Raw genomic sequence first — 17,557 nt, 5'->3', positions numbered from 1 at the left:
AACCCGAAGTGAAATTCTCCCTTCCTCTGGAATGGATGTTAAAGCCTATGGGCAGTGAGAGGTCAGGTATGGAGAAGAGGATCCATGATGTTACCACACGGTAGCACGGTAGTCACTGTGCGCCGGTAGCTATTGAACCCTTGAAACATGGCTAATGCCACCGAGAAACTGCATTCTTTATTTAATTTAGTCAATTGCTATTTTTTAAAATATTTATTTATTTATTATGTATACAATATTCTGTCTGTGTGTATGGCCAGAAGAGGGCACCAGACCCCATTACAGATGGCTGTGAGTCACCATGTGGTTGCTGGGAATTGAACTCAGGACCTTTGGAAGAGCAGGCAATGCTCTTAACCTCTGAGCCATCTCTCCAGCCCGTCAATTGCTATTGTCCCGTCTGCCTGTTCAGTTCTGTCTTAGACTAGGAAGCACAAGGACCACAGCTTCCATCCCTGAGTTAGACTTCACACAGAACCAAAGAGCTAGCAGGCAGAGCAGCATCCCTTGGCTTGTGGAATCCATGGGCTATTGTTCCAGGAACTCTCAAGGATACCCAACCTATGGACGTTCATTTTGGTTCAGTGCTCACATGTGACCTGCATATGCCTCTCCTCCACTTCAGGTCATCTCTGTGTTGCTTATAACCCTTGGTACAGCGCAGGTATATGTGCTCTGGGTGTGGCCGTACTGTTCTGTCTGGTGGATGGTGACTGGAAGGTGGCGGACAGAAAGATCTGCACAAATAGAGCTTCCTTTCACGTTTTTTGATCTGCAGGTTCAGGACCTGTGTGATTCCTGTTGCTTCTCTATCTTGTGTATTTGGGGTTTATATGTATTGCCTCTGCACATGCTTTTATGCTATCATTTTTATTTTCAACAGTCCATTGTTTTTGAAGAATAGAATGGGAAAAACATTTTATTTTTATGTATGAGTGTACCATTTCTGGAGCTCATCTTTCTTTTTTGCACATCCTAGTTTCTGTCTGGTGCCACTTTTGCTCAACTGAAAGAACTTTCTCTGACAATTTCCGTGACTTACTTCTGGGGGATAATTTTCTTACTCTTTTAGTTGTCAGAAACTTGGTTTATTTGAGAAGGCAGAAGCGGGCAGATCTCTGAGTTCAGGGCCATACTGGTCTACACAATGAATTCCAGGCTAGCCAGGGCTACATAGTGAGACTCTGTCTCCAAAAAGGAAGAGAGGTTGGTTGGGGGAGAAAAATCTGTTTTAGAGCTAGGGAGATGTCTCAGATAGTGAAGCATTTACTGTATACACATAAGGACTGAATTCAGACCCCAGCACCCAGGTAAGATGGGCATTGTGCTGCTGGGTGTTGAAATAGGAGCGGCGGGGTTGCGTCCCCAACACCCCGGCCACTTGGCTAGCTCATGCCCGAAATAACAACACACAAACTGTGTTCATTTAAGAACTGCTTGGCCCATGAACTCTAGCCCTTACAGGCTAATTCTCGCACCTGGACTAGCCCATTTCTAATGATGTGTGTAAGCACCCCAAGATGCGCTTACCGGGAAGATTCTAGCCTAAGTCCATCGTGGGTTGGAGGAGCTTCATTGCGTGCATCTGCCCAGGAGAGCGGAGCATGGCAAGCATGGCGTCTCTGCTCCAGAGAGCAGAGTCTCTCTGGAAGCAGAGCAGAGTCTGACCTCACTTCCTCTTCCGCCCAGCATCCTATTCTGTTTATTCCTCCCATCTATGTTCTAACCTATCAGGGCCAGCCAAGCAGTTTCTTTTATTGCTCAGCCAATGAAATCAACAGATTGATATATGACACTCCCACATCAGCTGGGGAGCTGAAGACAGGATCTGGGGACTTGTTGGTTGGCTAGTCTGGCAAGCCCGAGGGCATAGCACAAATAATAAAAATCCAGAGTTGGGGTTCAAGCTGAAGATCAAAAAAGCAAACAGCCAAGCCACTAGAAAAGTCTTATCTCTACCAAGACTGGGTGACTGAAGACTGAGAGCCGGACCTCTGTCTCCTCCTGTTTTATATTCTCCTTTAGTGCTGGGATTAAACACATGTGACTCCCTAGTACTGGGATTAAAGGTGTGAGCCGCCACCACCTGGATCTGTTTCTGCATTGATCTTGTGTAGCTCAGAGTGGTCTTGAACTCACAGAAATCCATCTGTCTCTGTCTCCCAAATCTTGGGATTAAAGGTGTGAGCCACCACTGCCTGGCCTCTAGTAGCTTAGTTTTACCTTCTGATCTTCAGACAAGCTTTATTTATTAAAACATAATAAAATATCACTATACGAGGATCAGTGAGATACCTTCTGTCAAAAATAAGATGGAGAACAAGTGAGGAAGACATTGAAGTAAAGCTCTTGCCATGCACACACATGTACACCGATGTATACACATGCATGTACACAAATCACACACACACCTCACATTTACTTTTAAAGGACATTTCTGCTAGATGAAGACTACTAAGGTGAGTTTTTTTTTTCCTTTCAACACTTTGGAATGGTCTGTTGTCTTCAATTTTTATGACAAAAATTTAGCCTCCATTCTTCTGGGTGACCTCCAGGGTGTGTGTGTGTGTGTGTGTGTGTGTGTGTGTGTGTGTGTGTGTTTTCCTCTAGCTACCTTTGTTTCCCTTTAGTTTTGAGAAACTTGACCAGGACTAGTTTTGATTTTTATAGAATACACCTTTGTCTGATTAGTTCAATTTCTTTGACCTTTACTATCCCAGTTGGGAAGTTTGGGCTGTTCTTCAAGTATTTCTTATTCCTTCCTTTTTCTCTAATCTCTTCTTTGGGAGAGATCTCTAATGACGTAGTTAGAGGCCCCTTCTAACCATCTAACAGATATTGACATCATGCTGTGTGTTTTTCTTAACTCCTGTCGCCTGATTTGGGTCATTTCTGTTAACCTATCTTCAAGATTCTTCCTTCCTACTCAAGGCTCTTTTGTTTGATCAATACTTGATTCATCTCAGAAACTATTTCTTTGCATTCTGAAATTGTATTTTGCTCCTTAGAGTTTTCTGTTATGTCTTGAAAGCCTGTCTTTTCTCTGGTTCCCCCATATGTCTGTTGATAATCCCTCCATCTCAGGTCACTTGGTCTGCTTATATCTGTGATGTTTTCTCTTGATTGGTGTCTCTTTTTTTCCCTGCCATTTGTGACTTGTACATGAAGCAGTGTGGATCCTGAGGTATAAACTGCTGGGTTTGTTGGCCTCTGACAACATCTTGCTGTGCTAGGACTATAGTGCAGTCAGCGTCTGCCGGGAGTCAGCCTCGGGTGCTGCTGAGCTGCATCTGATAAGCAGACTGGCTTTATCTGTGGCCACTGTGCTCCCAGCCTATGCTGATGCTACTGAAAGAGTGGAAACTCTCTCCACACATAGCAGTGCAAACCTATAACCACAGCCCTCGGGAACTGACTTAGGAGGATGGGTATGTCTTAGTCTGAGGCCACCCTAAACTGCATACCCCGTCTCTGCCTCAAAATTAAAAGCTAACAAACCAAAAATCCTAGTCTTCAATCTTAGCATGGGTCAATCTGCACCTTTGATGTGTGTGCCGCACTGAGACAGACTTCCTCCAATAGTGTGTTGAACACAAGCGCTGTAAGGATGTGTGAGAATGTGTGGGAATGCTCCTCCAATCCGGCCTTGCACCATTGCCTCTTCCTGAGTGCATATGGATATGGGGGGAGATGATCAGCTAGACTGCACTGCACCCTAGACGCAACGTGGTCGTGTGACCTGCCTGCTTTCCCTCCTGAGTACAGGCAGCACCCAGACTAAGTGCTCACTCTGCACAGGAGACCTACTCACAGTCCCTCCCGTAGGCAGTACGTGAACCTCTCTAGAATTCACCGGGCTTCTCTGCACCTCCTGCACTTGCCCGTCCTCCAGGACTTCATCGATTATTTTGTCTGTTTCCTTGTTTCTGGGGAGGTGCTCCTTGGTGCACTTTCTACACCATAGTGGGAGCAGAAACCCCTCATGTCTTGAGTTTCAAGTGAAGAGAGATGGTGAAAACTGTCTTTTGTGGCATGCTTCCTTCCCTGTGTCAGGAACTCCAAAGATTCTTCAGTGCTGAGTTCAACACTTAAGTCTGGGGTGCAAAACCAGACCCATTGCCCAAGAACACAGTCCAAATGACAGTGACCGATCTGGGAAGTCTGTGTTCACCCATCTCCCCTCAGCTTTCTCCCTTATGTTAAGTTCAGTGGCCAGAAGTCCCAGTCACCATGTCTAAAATTCAGGTTGTTGGTAAAGAGCATGCTCATCCTCTGTGCAGCTGCCCTACAGTCCATGAAGCATGTGGTTCAGAAGAGCCCTTAGGTGGCTCCACTGTGTGCTTCTGCACCTCACACGTGCCCCAGATGTGTACTGCTTCACCTCACATGTGCCCCAGATGTGTGCTTCTGCACCTCACACATGCCCCAGATGTGTACATGTGCACCTCACATGCCCCAGATGTGTATTTCTGCACCTCACATGCCCCAGATGTGTGCTTCTGCATTCACACACACCCCAGATGTGTACATGTGCACCTCACATGCCCCAGATGTGTATTTCTGCACCTCACACGTGCCCCAGATGTGTGCTTCTGCATTCACACACACCCCCAGATGTGTATTTCTGCACCTCACATGCCCCAGATGTGTACATGTGCACCTCACACGTGCCCCAGATGTGTGCTTCTGCACCTCACACGTCCCCCAGATGTGTGCTTCTGCACTTCATGCATGCCCCAGATGTATATTAACTACTGGGTTGTTGTGGATATCTTCCCCCTGTTTCTGGACTGATAATGGGGTTTTCAAATGTTGGGAAATAACCCTGTCTCCTCTTGGCAATTTAAAGAAGACTTAACTGGTGTCCTTCACTTTTAAAAATAATTTTCTGGAAACCACATCCTTAACAAGGGTTGTAAAAAGAGAGTTAAGTACAGTTGTGCTGAGGAATAATGAGTACCCTCTGGAGTGTGGCGAAAATTTAAAAATACATATTTATCAAATGGAACATTTTGTGCTGAATTAGATTTGAGGCACCTTTTTCTTCCAGCTATATTTGTAACGATGTAAGCTTCGGTGTGACTTTTCATAGGGAATATTTTAAGCCATTCGTTGCTAAAGTACCGATCCAATTTCTTTTAAAGATTCACTCATGTTTGCCTCATGATGAGTGTATGCAATTTGTCTAATATTCTTTCATGAATGAAAAGGCATGATGTTGTCCAAGATGCGCACTCCTCAGCCTAGATCTTATCTATACTGGAGATGCCAGGCAGGTCCTGCAGGAAGTGTCCTGCTAGATTTGTGGTTACCTGTTTCCTTCTCAGTTCCGCTCACTCAGAGACAGGAAAGCATTGAATGCCTATTGTATACACCATGCAAAAGGCTGAAGAGGAGATGCAGTGTTACCTAGAGACCCTTCGCAAGTGTGTGCCCTATAAATAAAAGGGCTGAGGACGGACACTGTGATTGATTCTGTGTAATTGTAAAAGCAATTCATTTTATGTGTTTGAGTGCTGTATCCCCAGGATGATTCCCAGGACCTCTGTGGAGAAAATGGAAGGACAGGAAGGAAGTCTTCCTTCCAGGAATTCATTCATCATGTCACACTGACATGTAGAGCTGCTACATGCAAAAATCAGTATTATTTTCTGCTTCCCGTTGTTTCCTAAGCCCAGGAAGATGCTTAATGGTCAGCAAAGACACTATTTATAAACTGTGCATCTCTAACTGTATCATAGGTGCATGGTAGCTGTTCCTGCCAATGACCACAGGAAAATTTAGGGAACTAAAAAAATGTAGACGTGGCGTGTCACATTTGCCATTGTTTCAAGTCTATGAGCTTGAATTTTTTTCCTTTTTTAAAAATTATTTATTTTATATGTAGGAGTACTCTATCTGTATGTATGCCTACATGCTATAAAAAGGCATCAGACCTCATTATAGATGGTTGTGAGCCACCATGTGGTTGCTGGAAATTGAACTCAGGGCCTCTGAAAGAGTAGCCAGTACTCTTAACCGCTGAGCCATCTCTCCAGCCCCTTTTTTACAAGTACTATTTATTAGTTTGATTTTATGTGTATGAGTATTTTGCCTATATGTGTGTCTGCACGCTGCGCATGACTGGTACCCTCAGATATCTAGGACTGAGGTGACAGAGATGCTGTAAGCTGCTATGTGGGTGCTGGGAACTGACCATCTGGAAGAGCAGGCAGCAACTATAGAACCCCTGAGCCAGCTCTGCAGCCTTCCTGAAAGCTTTACTGGTGTTTTCCTTGAGTCTCTTTAACTTAAATAATTCAAGAAAGACCAAACTAACCATGTTGTAACTTTTAACTTAAATAATCCCTAAATATCTAATACTATCTGACAAATGATTGTATCAAAAGCAGTCTCCTCACTTTCTTTGTCTATTTTTTGTCCATAAGACCGACCATCTCTAATGTATCTGCCTGGGATTTTCTGTTTTGACATATTAAAATATAGGTAGCTAAGAAATGAAGGATTTTCTTCCCATCAAAGATGACCAGGGCCACATTTTTGCAAGTTTCTCCTCTCTTGCCAGATGGGCTTAATACTTGTGCTGCTGGGTCCTGTCCCGGAAATAAGGAGTTTGTGGGTGTGGCTATGACTTCAAGAACAGCCCAACTCTTGACCTAGTATCATTGATTCCTTGAGTAGAGGATTCTAGATAGATTCAGAGTGGAGTTTCCCTGGTGAACCTGATAGACTTGAGGCTCCTGGGTTTGCTTTCCAGTGCTGCCTTCTCCGGGGCTGTGCTCCAAGGGTTTGGAAGAATAGTTTAACACTTGTTGGGTTTTTTCTCTCTACCACATTCTTTTGGTTCTTGATTCTTCCCATAAGTACTAATTGGGGTGTTAGACACAGCATCAATAATCTCTTTCCATTTGTTTGAACTCAGGTATTATAATATGGTCCATTTTGATAGGAAGTAGTATTAAATTGTGTTTTCCTGAGAAAAATGGCTTTGTGGTCCTCCATATTGCAGACTTTTGTTATAAGTCTGGTGACAGTGAATGGGACTGAAAATAAAAAACATTCAAAGCAGCTGTGTCTTGCAAGGTCAGGTCATACCTAGTGCCTGGTCAGAAGCAAGACTGCCAGGTGACGGGCGAATGCGATCATTGTGTCAGGGAAGTCCTCACCACAGTCAGAGTGTGGCTTCCTAGGTGGTGTGGAGTGGTCCAGGAATTTGATTTGACTGGAGAATCCGCAGCAGCTGATAACACATGAACGCGCTCTTGCCTCCAGGACAGTGGAGGCAAAGGAATAGTCCCGCTACCACTAGCTGCAGTGGTTGCGGACTCTGAGAACTGCATGCATTAAAAGCATAACTTTATAAATGGATGTTGGCTCACACAGGTAAACGATGCCGTAAGAGAGGGGCAGGACTCGTCCATGTTACTCTCAGTTTGTAAACTCAAACACTGTACAGTGATGACGTAAAAACCTGGGCTCTCCATCTTGCTGGGAACTTGTTTGAGTGGCCTTGAAAAAGTCACTTCACTGTTAACTCATTGATGCCATATTGTCCACAGCCTGCTTTTTGGATTTTAAATTGTACCCAGTCATCCTCAAGATAGGTAAATTTACCAAAAACTGTTACATATTTCAAATACATTAATTGAAATGTATCTGGTATGTAAGGGACACTGCTTTCATCTTGGTTCTGTATCCATGATCACTCTGGTCCTTTGGGGATGTGTTGGGTGTCTGTATGTACCCTATGCTACCATTCCTGACATTTTCTTTTCTTTTCCATAGAGCAAATCGGCCAAGAGATGTTGGAAAACCTTAGTCATGACAGAGAAAAGATACAGCGGGCACGTGAGCGAGTGAGTACGAATCATGCCATCATTTACATGTTCCTGAATTCATTGGGATGGACACCAGACAGTGATGGCGTAGCTGTAAGGACAGGGATCTAAGAAAGACGAGGGTGAACAAGGGCCACGTATAGGAAGAGAAAGCAAGAGCTCGAGATGGTGGACGAGGTAGCCGACTCTACTCATCTCAGAGTGCCCTCTGTGGTAAGAAACAGGCCACTGAGGGAGCTTTGGGTGCATCAGTCTTTCAGAACAAAGATTGTGAAAATATAAAATACCCTCGCTCTTCCTCAGCTTCCTTTCCTTTGCGTTTGTAGTTTTAGGACTTTGCACGTTCATGTATTAATGAATGTTAAACCCTGAACCACGTGTGAGGCATTTGCTTTATATCCTGTCCGGGTATCCACTTTAAATCTTCTCAGGTCGTCCTCTGAATCTAGGAACTGAGTCTGTGTCAGCATCACAAATGCCTCTTACTGTTGTCTCCTGGGAAACTCAGCTATCATTCAGCATGCGCTTTAGACCCCTCTGAGTGCTGATGCTTCATTCTGCTTTATTTTGTTCCCACCACACTTTCCCCCTTTAGCTCCGGGAAACAGATGCAAACTTGGGGAAAAGCTCCAGAATCCTGACGGGGATGTTGCGAAGGTAAGAGCCAGGTAGGGACTGACCTTCTGTTTCTCTCTTTTAACTGTTTCCGCCACACTGGGATGGAGCATTTTACAAGCTCCTGGGTTCTTCTCTTCCCTCCAAGGCTGTATCAACACCCTTTTGAAATAATAGGGCACTGTTTTTAACCCTTTTGTGGGTTACCCACGTGGCTAACTCAGATTAGAGACAAGGCTTGAGCTGGAGGGCTTACCTCAAGCTATAGAAAAAAATTAGGGTTAGACAAGAAGCATTTTTTTCGTAGCCTGAGGAAGGCCCATGGCAGGAGCACAGTGACTTTCCTCTCAATTCTGACTGAGGAAATGCAGGCCTTCCATCATCCGGAGAACTCTGGGTACCAGCTTTATTTGTCTTCTTGTTTCATTGCTGAGAAAAAGGCTGCTTAGGGAAGCATTGTGACTTCATGCACATGCATCAAGATGATTTATAGGACTGTCACAGTTATCAGAATAATCTTTTAAGTACTGTGTGTGACTAAACTTTGACTGATGGATAATTTTCAGAAAAATATAAAAAGGTAAATAAAGATTGGTAATATTCTAAGTCTATTCTGAACTTAATTATTTTCCACTAGTATTCTACAAAGTGAAAAGGTCCTCTGGTGTTGGAGGTCCTTCTGTCTATATGTTGCTTTTATTGGTTAATGAATAAAAGAACTGTTTTGGGCCTATATCAGAGCTTAGGGGAACAGAATCGGGCAGGGAAAACTAAACAGAATGCTGGGAAGAAGAAGAAGGCAGTGTCAGAGAGACGCCGTGGAGCCGCCAGAGTCAGACATGCCAAATCTTTGCCAGTAAGCCACTGCCACGTGGTGATATACAGATTAATAGAAATGGGTTAAATTAATATAAGAGCTAGCCAATAAGAATCTAGAGCTAATGGGCCAAGCAGTGATTTAATTAATACAGTTTCTGTGTGATTATTTCGGGAGTATGGGCGGCTGGAAACAAACAAGCGGCCCCTTTGCCAACAGTCCTCTACCATGGTCATGTTGGTGTGGAGTGAGATGGCTGATGAGTGTTGAGAGTGACCCTAGAAAAGGAACTCTTCTCTTGAGACAGCTGCACCAACAAGCTAGCGCCCTCTGGCCAGGGACCCTGTACAGTACTTTCCTACAGCTGTGTCGTGTGCTGAACGTTGATTTTGTAAGAATCAAGTAAATGTATAATTGTGACATGTCAGGAGCTGATGTAATTTCTCTGTGACTCCATCAGTGGTACCCCCAAGTTCCTAGGGCATCACCAACCAAGTTTTCCTCTACCCTTCTTTTCCCTGGAGGTGCCATCCTAACCGTGACCCAAAGTCTGTGGGTTCTCTGCATAAGAGCTGTAGGTAAATGACCTAAGAGAAACTGAAAGTTCACAGAGAAGAGCGGTGGCAACTGAAAGAGATGCTTCCATGCCTAAAGGCAGTACAAAGGAAGGAGAGCTTCCTCTTCCCGGGGAGGGCCTGCCATATGAGCTGTAACGAGCATTCTGCATATGCCTCCATTTTGTCACATCTCATTAAAGAGTCCTCCGGCATTCTGTCGATCGAGCTGTCCAGAAATCATTCATCATTTTTAGTGTAAAAAAAATCATGTGGTTATTTAAATAATATCATATTAATGTTAAAGTTCAGCTGTCACTTGATGGTATGGCTTAATCAGATGTAGCATTTAGGAAAAATAGTTTATTCCAGCTCTTCATGGCTTTCAGGTTGGCAGATTCAAATAAGGATTTATGGCTTTCTAAGCCAATGTGCTTCTGCCCACATTTCTGCTTGATGTACCTCACCCCTTAGTACAGGACACTGCCGACAGTTATCTCAACAAATAGAGCATCCTTTCATATTGTGTTTGAATAAATTTGCAAGTCATTTAGAGAGGGTGAAAGCACAAACAACTTGTGCAGCCTTTGGGCTTTCTGGAGGGAAGTCACACTCCAGAGGGGACTCTACATGCTTGCTGGGGACAGTGACTCCAGTGCGGTCAGTCTACTTGGGCTTCCTTTTGTAGGCCAGCTCAGCCTCCACCATCTCGCCTCCTTTCAGGATGTGTAAGAGGATGGATGGAAATAAGAATCCCCAGCTGGGCATCACCTTGCTGTGCCCATCACCTTGTTACAGGGTCCTTTGGTATTCCATGTAGGACAGTTTGTTTTGCAGTTTGACACAGCTGGCATGTGGGTGTCTACAAGACAGCTAGTAAGGTACTTTCAGTCAGGGCTACAACTCAGACTTTGGGAACCAAATACAGAGTGGTGGTTTAGGGTTTTGTTTCTCATTACTCTCCAACATGTTGGGCAGATGATTTTCTGTATGGGAAAATGCAAACATTTTTGCCAATGACTTCATTATTTGAGTCTTAATTTCTGAAAAGTAAGTCTCTTAAATTGGGACCAGTGCTTTTTCGTGTGCTACAGACTTGGTCAATGCTCTGGCTGATGCTTTGCCCCGTTCCATTCCCGGTTCCCATGGCATTTGCTTCCCAGCTCTGAGGAGGTGGATTGCAGAAGAAGGCACATTCTCCACCCCACTGAGGTGGCTCCCACTGAGACTGCATAGCCACATTGTGTGGCAACCGGCGCTTGTGGCTAAAGGAAGAGTGTAGTGTTGAACCTTTGCTCACACCTCATCTTCAGGGGTGTGGAAAGAAAAGTGTGTGCGGACGGCACATCTGCCTGGGAACAGATAAGTCCTCTGGTTTTCACATGGGAAACTCTGTGTGCCTAAGAATAAGGACAAACTGGAGAATTCTTCTAAAGATTACTAGTTGTTTTAATTTTTGTTTTCAAATCTGTACAATAAACATAAATGACAAGATATAATCCATAATATACATCATGTCACCTAACAGTGACTAGTCTATTGCAAAGACAGGGACCCATATTCATCTGCACAGAGTCTGTACCCAGGTCTGCTTAGCCATCTCTGAGACTGGCCAGCATCAGTAAGCAGCAAAGTTTTCAGGACCCAGCAGCCTCTAAACCACCCAGCACCCATGCCTCTTAATTTTTTATTAGCGTCCTTCCTTCCCTCTATGTGCCTATCTTTTCTTTCCACTTTTTCACTGCTTATTCATGTCTTCAGTAAATATTTAATGTCTGTGTGCACAGCCCAGGGATCCAGAAATAATACAAGCACACCTTTCTTTGCTTTCGCAGTGCTTCATGTAGAGAGATGTGTGCTCACAAATGTAGCCCAGGAATCCCCTGACTCTTGAGGAAGCTGCTCCGGCTCCTCCTCCGGCTGCTCCTGCAGCTCCTCTAGAAGGACTCCAGAAGCACAGACAGTGGGGTGGGGCGGGGGAGGGAGGGGGGAGGGCACACACTATGGTTTAAATGGCTTATAAAAATATTATGATGGGAGAAAATAGGGAAATAGAATGTGGTTTGTTTAATCATAAACTGAAAAATGTTTCACAAGAAATTAAGTTATACAGAAAATATTGACATGTCTGTTAGTGAGACAACTGATCCAGTCAAGCAGAAATTCTCTTTCATGTAGCTACACCATCTTGCCAAAGAAAGAAAACAAAGGAGAAGATTGGTCTGTTTGGATTTATAATAGGAAAACATGACATCAGAATGAAGCCATAGCCGATTCCTGGAAAGTCATTTTTCTTTTCTCTTGACATAGATGGAGAGCTACCTCGAACAGATTGTTCATTTCCTGACTCTCTAGACAGACTTTAAATAAAGTGGGATTCAGATAATAGTGAAGATGGCTACAAAACAAACAGCCATTCGTGTGGTAACTGGAGACCCGGAATGGGTTTCTCATTGCTCTCACAAAGCGTGATTATTGTCATTGGTTGGCCTCAGGTGTGGTGGTGTCACTGGGCTCTAGTGTCTCTTCCCATGTGTGTATGTCTGTGTGTCTGTGTGTTAGCGAACACATGTGTTTTCCCTGGGAATTCTATTTTTTTCCTCTCTTTTTTTTATTTTATTTTTATTTTTTTATTTATTAAAGATTTCTGACTCTTCCCCACCGCCGCCTCCCCTTTCCCTCCCCCTCCCCCAATCAAGTCCCCCTCCCTCGTCAGCCCAAAGAGCAATCAGGGTTCCCTGCCCTGTGGGAAGTCCAAGGACCACCCACCTCCATCCAGGTCTAGTAAGGTGAGCATCCAAACTGCCTAGGCTCCCACAAAACCAATAGGTGCAGTAGGATCAAAAACCCGGTCTCGCTAAACATAGCGGACAATGAGGACTACTGAGACCTCAAGAACAATGGCAATGGGTTTTTAATCCTCTCTTTTTTTTAAACTGGGATTCTTATTATATCAAATAGTGATGAGAATCAATAAAAATGAAATTAGAGATTTTCAAGACTTCTATTCAGAATGAAAGGAAATTATAATTCTGTTCCTTTCACCTCCCGAGAAGGGAACAATAACTCATCATTTGTCATTACTAGCTTCTTTTCAAGAAATACCAAATTCCTATAGAATGTAGCAAAGGCATAGTCTGGGAGCTCCCTTGGCATGAAGTTGAGAGACATGTTACAAGCGTATATGCTGGGGTTCCTTATTACCCATGCCATTGCCAGCATCACGACAGAAAACAGTTTCTGTGTGACGAGCTCGGTATCCCACACTGTACCATAGTTCAGTAGTGAGGTCTGTGTCCTGGTGGCACCTGGGAGTCCTTTCACAGGGGCCCTTTCCAGTGTGTCTCCTGCAGCTTCGCTGTGAGTGAAGGAAGCAGACAGCTGCAAGCACAGGCACCCCCCCTCCCCGCCCCCACCCCCCGCACTGGCTAGAATACATTGGCGCGTGTGCTGGTTTTGCAGCTCCTTCAGTCTGGGGAGCAACAGTTCCTTTCCTTGAAATCACATTTTGCCTCTAAACATGCCCCTCTGCGGAGCACCAGTGTCCTCACGGGCAGACGACCATTACCAGTGTTTGGTGATGGCGCTGAAAGCATAGAGTGAGCCCTGCTAGGCCCTGCTTTGGGGATGTGCTCTAGCCCCGTGTGCCAAAGAAGTCTCTTGCAACTGTGCTCCTGGGGAGCCTTTAGGGTTGTTATTTTTGAGCATTAATTGGAGCCAATAAAAACCAACAGTGTGTCGTAGGAATGCCTGTTCTCCCTCTTCCTGCCAGTGGTTGGCGAACATCGTGGTAAGAAAATGTTATTTTTGCGTCTAGTGCTATATCACCCGGGGCCTTATCCTCACTGGAGAAAACAGTTGCAGTTTTGTTTAATTATTAAGAACGACATTTGCGTGGGCCCGGAGAGAGGCGTGTGGTAAGAGTAGCTGTGTGCTCAGTTGGCTGCTTCCTGTTGTTAACTATTGCAAGGCTCTTCTCCTTGCCTCAGTTTCCTCACTCAAAAAATAGGGGTGGCAAGTTTCTCCCTCACAAATGCTGATGCGAGTTCCCCGAGACAGTGCATGTAACGGTGCCAGAGGCTTGGAAGGCTTCAGCAAGGTTTGTTATTCCCATTCTCATCAGTGCTTTGAAAGCAAGCAAACGTGAGAGCGTCAGCTAAAATCAGTGCTAATTAAGACTTTTTTAGGTGTGCACATTTTAACTTGGCATTTTAAATTTTCCTTCTTTTCACTTTCTAGCTTCCCAAAGGATTTTTAGATAATTACAAATTGGTGGTATTATATTGATTCTCGCTCATGCCGACTGTTCTGAGGGGAAGTCCCCTACTTGTTCTCTGTGACTCTTACCCTCCTCCTTTATATGTTAATATGTGATTGGCTGCTTTGTCCACTACCAAGCAAAATGAGCATTTTCCTGGGAGAAACCCCGCCCCAACTGCTGCAGCCTCTGCTGCCCTCAGCGCCAGACCCACTTAGCTTCATCTCCAAGATCTGTCGCTGGACAAACACCAGGTTCCCCACGACAGCTGACGATTTCTTCCCCCTAGCACTAGTTAGACTCCTCCCTGGTGTGAGTATTTGCTGGGCTGGTCACTCCTCCCTGGTGTGAGTATTTCTTGGTTGGTCACTCCTCCCTGGTGTGAGTATTATTTGCTGGGCTGGTCACTCCTCCATGCAATGCTCCCCCTTTGCCGTCCATCCTGTTCTGGATGTGAGTGACAGAAATGGAGACCAAACTGGCCAGACACAAAGGAAGGGATAAATGCTACCTCGTGTATGACTTAACAGACCAAGGACAGCTTTGATTTCAGGTGTCCTGAAGTCTAGGGTTCGAATGCCACCATTAGTACTGGACCTTGATCCTGACTACTCTCACCTCTCCTAGGAGGGGGCCTGACCCTCTGCAGGGACTAAATCTGGCCACCTTCTCTAGCTTTCTCTGTGACATGTTGAAATAGGAGCGGCAGGGCTGAGTCCCCAACACCCCGGCCGCTTGGCTAGCTTATGCCCAAAAGAACAACACACAAACTGTATTCATTTAAACACTGCTTGGCCCGTGTAGTTCCAGCTTCTTATTGGCTAGCTCTTACATATGGTACTAGCCCATTTCTAATGATGTGTGTAAGCACCCCAAGGTGCGCTTACCGGGAAGATTCTAGCCTAGGTCCATCCTGATTTGGAGTTGCCTGGGAGAGCGGAGCATGGCGTCTCTGCGCCACAGCAGAGCTGTCGAGACTGTCCAGGAGCAGAGCAGAGTCTGACCTCACTTCCTCTTCCGCCCAGCATCCTATTCTGTTTATTCCACCCACCTATGTTCTAAGCTATGAGGCCAAGCAGTTGGTTTATTATAATTAACCAATTACCTTCCTCCATCATTGACACTCAATGGAAAGAACTGTATATGAGATTTGGGGTTTGTTTCTTTCTCCTCCTCCTCCTTTTCTTCAGAGGTAACAGCATGGAGTTGATTTTCTGACTGGTTCTAGTCAGAAAAGGTCATAGCCACGATCTGATGTCCTGTTCTAAGTACAGACCACGGCTGGGAATGTGGGAATTCAAGAGAGCCAGCTGACAGAACACAGCTCTCACTTCATCCTACTTCAGTGGAGCATCCATCTCTCCTCACCAGGCCCAGGTCTTAGTCACGTGGCCTTGCTGAATCCTCCAATAACATGGCCCACCCATAGACTAGCATTAACTCACGTCATTCCGTGAGCTTCAGGCATGTCATCAACCGCTGTGTCTCAGCTCTCTGTCAGACCTTTTCACTGCACCCTCCCCACAGTATGGGACAGCCAGCTGAAACAAGGCAGGGGGAAGTAAAACTGAGAGAACCAGCACCCCAGGAAGACAGCACACAGAGACTGTGAGTTTCCACTGGACACCAACACAGACCCACACACAGGTCGAGAAATCCCTGCTCGGAAAGAGGACAGAAGTGGCCTCTGGTAGCCAGTAGTCTACTGGGGAGCGAGGACATGCTGTCAGCCTTTTGGGGGACTTTTTAGGAGGAGTGCGCCTCTCCTCTTGACTGATAGCTTCTGGGATTTGGGGGAGCCCTCATATTCAGCACAGGGCCATGGTTCTGTATGACAAGCCTTGGAAGAATGAGGGAGAATAGTTGCAAGGCTCTTGTCCCAGTTCCCATGGGTACACTTTAATTGAAACCATACAAGCTTTTACTTCTGGCACTTTGGCCACACGTAAGCATGTCCATCCAGAGGTTTGCTGAGTGAGCACCTGTGCACCGAGATTTCTGCCCATTATCTCATCTCAATAGAAAAGCAACTTACATTTTTTTCTCCGTTGTGAGACACAATTTGACCGAATTCTTGGACTGCCTTTCTCTTCCGCTGTCCTTTCTTCCCACATGCATGCCATACTTTAATGCGGCTGAGTGGTGGGAACTCTTTGCCTTCACCGTCAATGCCTTCTTTGAACACAGCCTTGAGCTGTTAACTCAAAGCAAGACGCCCAAGGCCTTCCTTATAAACAAGTAATGGAGTCTTCGCCCTCCCCCCCCCCTTGTAAATGGCTATTTATTAACATATACCATCACTGAACAACAGCATCTTACAATTCCAGGCCCCTGCCATCCCGCCGCTGCCTGCTCCATTGTGGGTTGAGGGAGGCCTTTCACACCTGTTTCACTGAACGCTAGAGGTGAGGACAATAGCCCAGCTTCATAAATCCAGGGTGAGAATGTCTCCCGTGCACCCCTTCTCTGCTGCCAACACCCCTGCCTCCCCAACCACCACCATGGTTTTTTGTTTGAACACTCACGTTGTAGATTAGCGTATTCACACATCAATTCTAAAAGGATTTCTGTGTTATGAGACCGCACAAAGCCAGCTCAGTAACGGCTCGTGCACAGCGCAGGTGGTCAAGCCTCGCTGCCACCCAGATCAAAAGTCAAACGACTGTGAAGCTGCTTTTCAAAGTGCAGTTAGGGAGACAAGGCGACGTTTATCTGCACGACAAGAGCAAGTTATAGATATACATCACAAACTCGAGCACAAAGCCGGGCTTCAGAACCTCAGCGTAAAGAGCCTAACACTGACAGTTCTCAGGGCGTCGCTGGCATGTTTTTGTTTTCTCTTTATATAATTTTTTCTATAAAATTAGTATCTTACTGTGTGGCAATTGATAATTATTACTTATGCTTCACTGCCATTCCTAAAGTAGCTAAGAATCTTTTAAAGCCACCTTTAGGGCAGGAAATGCTCTGTTTCATGGCTGCCTTTTATTTTTTCAGCAGAATTTAAAGACGGATTCCTATTTATACCACACAAGCAGGTTTGTCTGTTGTAAACAAAGTTAAGTGCTGGGAATTGTGCCTTCCCAGAAATGGTTTCCAGGGAAGCCATAATAGGAAACAACTGTGAACCACTGGAGACTCTGTCATCTAGGTATTAAGAAAGAATTCGTTACTTTACTAGTGGAAAAAAAAATCAACAAAACTGTTGGTTCAGAAACACATTTAATATGCAAAAATGAAATAAAAATATTTCTTAAATTATGAACTTTGAGGTTGTAATTTTTTATTTTAAATTGTCTCTGACATTCCTTGACGAGATAGCAGCTGACGTGAAAGGAGAAATAATCTTTTTTTTTAACCCCAATAAAAGAATTTGTAAAACTCAAAAAAAAAAAAAGTCTTCTTTGGCAAAGTTCTGTAAAGAACTTTAGATCTGGCATGTGAATGTCTTTGGGAAACGCCAGGATGATAAATT

General features: G+C 44.8%; 1 protein-coding gene across 5 annotated transcripts in view; it reads left to right on the top strand.

Moving 5' to 3' along the window:
• Positions 1–17,557, top strand: part of Vti1a (vesicle transport through interaction with t-SNAREs 1A) — a 313,675-nt gene that overhangs the window by 183,647 nt on the left and 112,471 nt on the right. The window contains exons 6-9 of one of the 5 annotated variants that reach the window (XM_050147768.1): positions 7,786–7,856; positions 8,434–8,495; positions 16,410–16,487; positions 17,083–17,098. In XM_050147768.1, the coding sequence (XP_050003725.1) occupies positions 7,786–7,856; positions 8,434–8,495; positions 16,410–16,485 (209 nt within the window). In that variant the 3' untranslated portion in view covers positions 16,486–16,487; positions 17,083–17,098. Of the gene's footprint in view, positions 1–7,785; positions 7,857–8,433; positions 8,507–11,659; positions 11,763–16,409; positions 16,488–17,082; positions 17,099–17,557 lie in introns of those variants that run through there. The other 4 variants (XM_050147777.1, XM_050147786.1, XM_050147793.1 and 1 more) reach the window with 4 other exon arrangements.

This window comes from Alexandromys fortis, unplaced genomic scaffold (assembly GCF_014885135.2).
Source record: "Alexandromys fortis isolate MF-2015 unplaced genomic scaffold, M_Fortis_MF-2015_v1.1 scaffold_16, whole genome shotgun sequence".
Lineage (NCBI taxonomy): Eukaryota > Metazoa > Chordata > Mammalia > Rodentia > Cricetidae > Alexandromys > Alexandromys fortis.
This window is presented reverse-complemented; position numbering and strand designations above follow the sequence as displayed.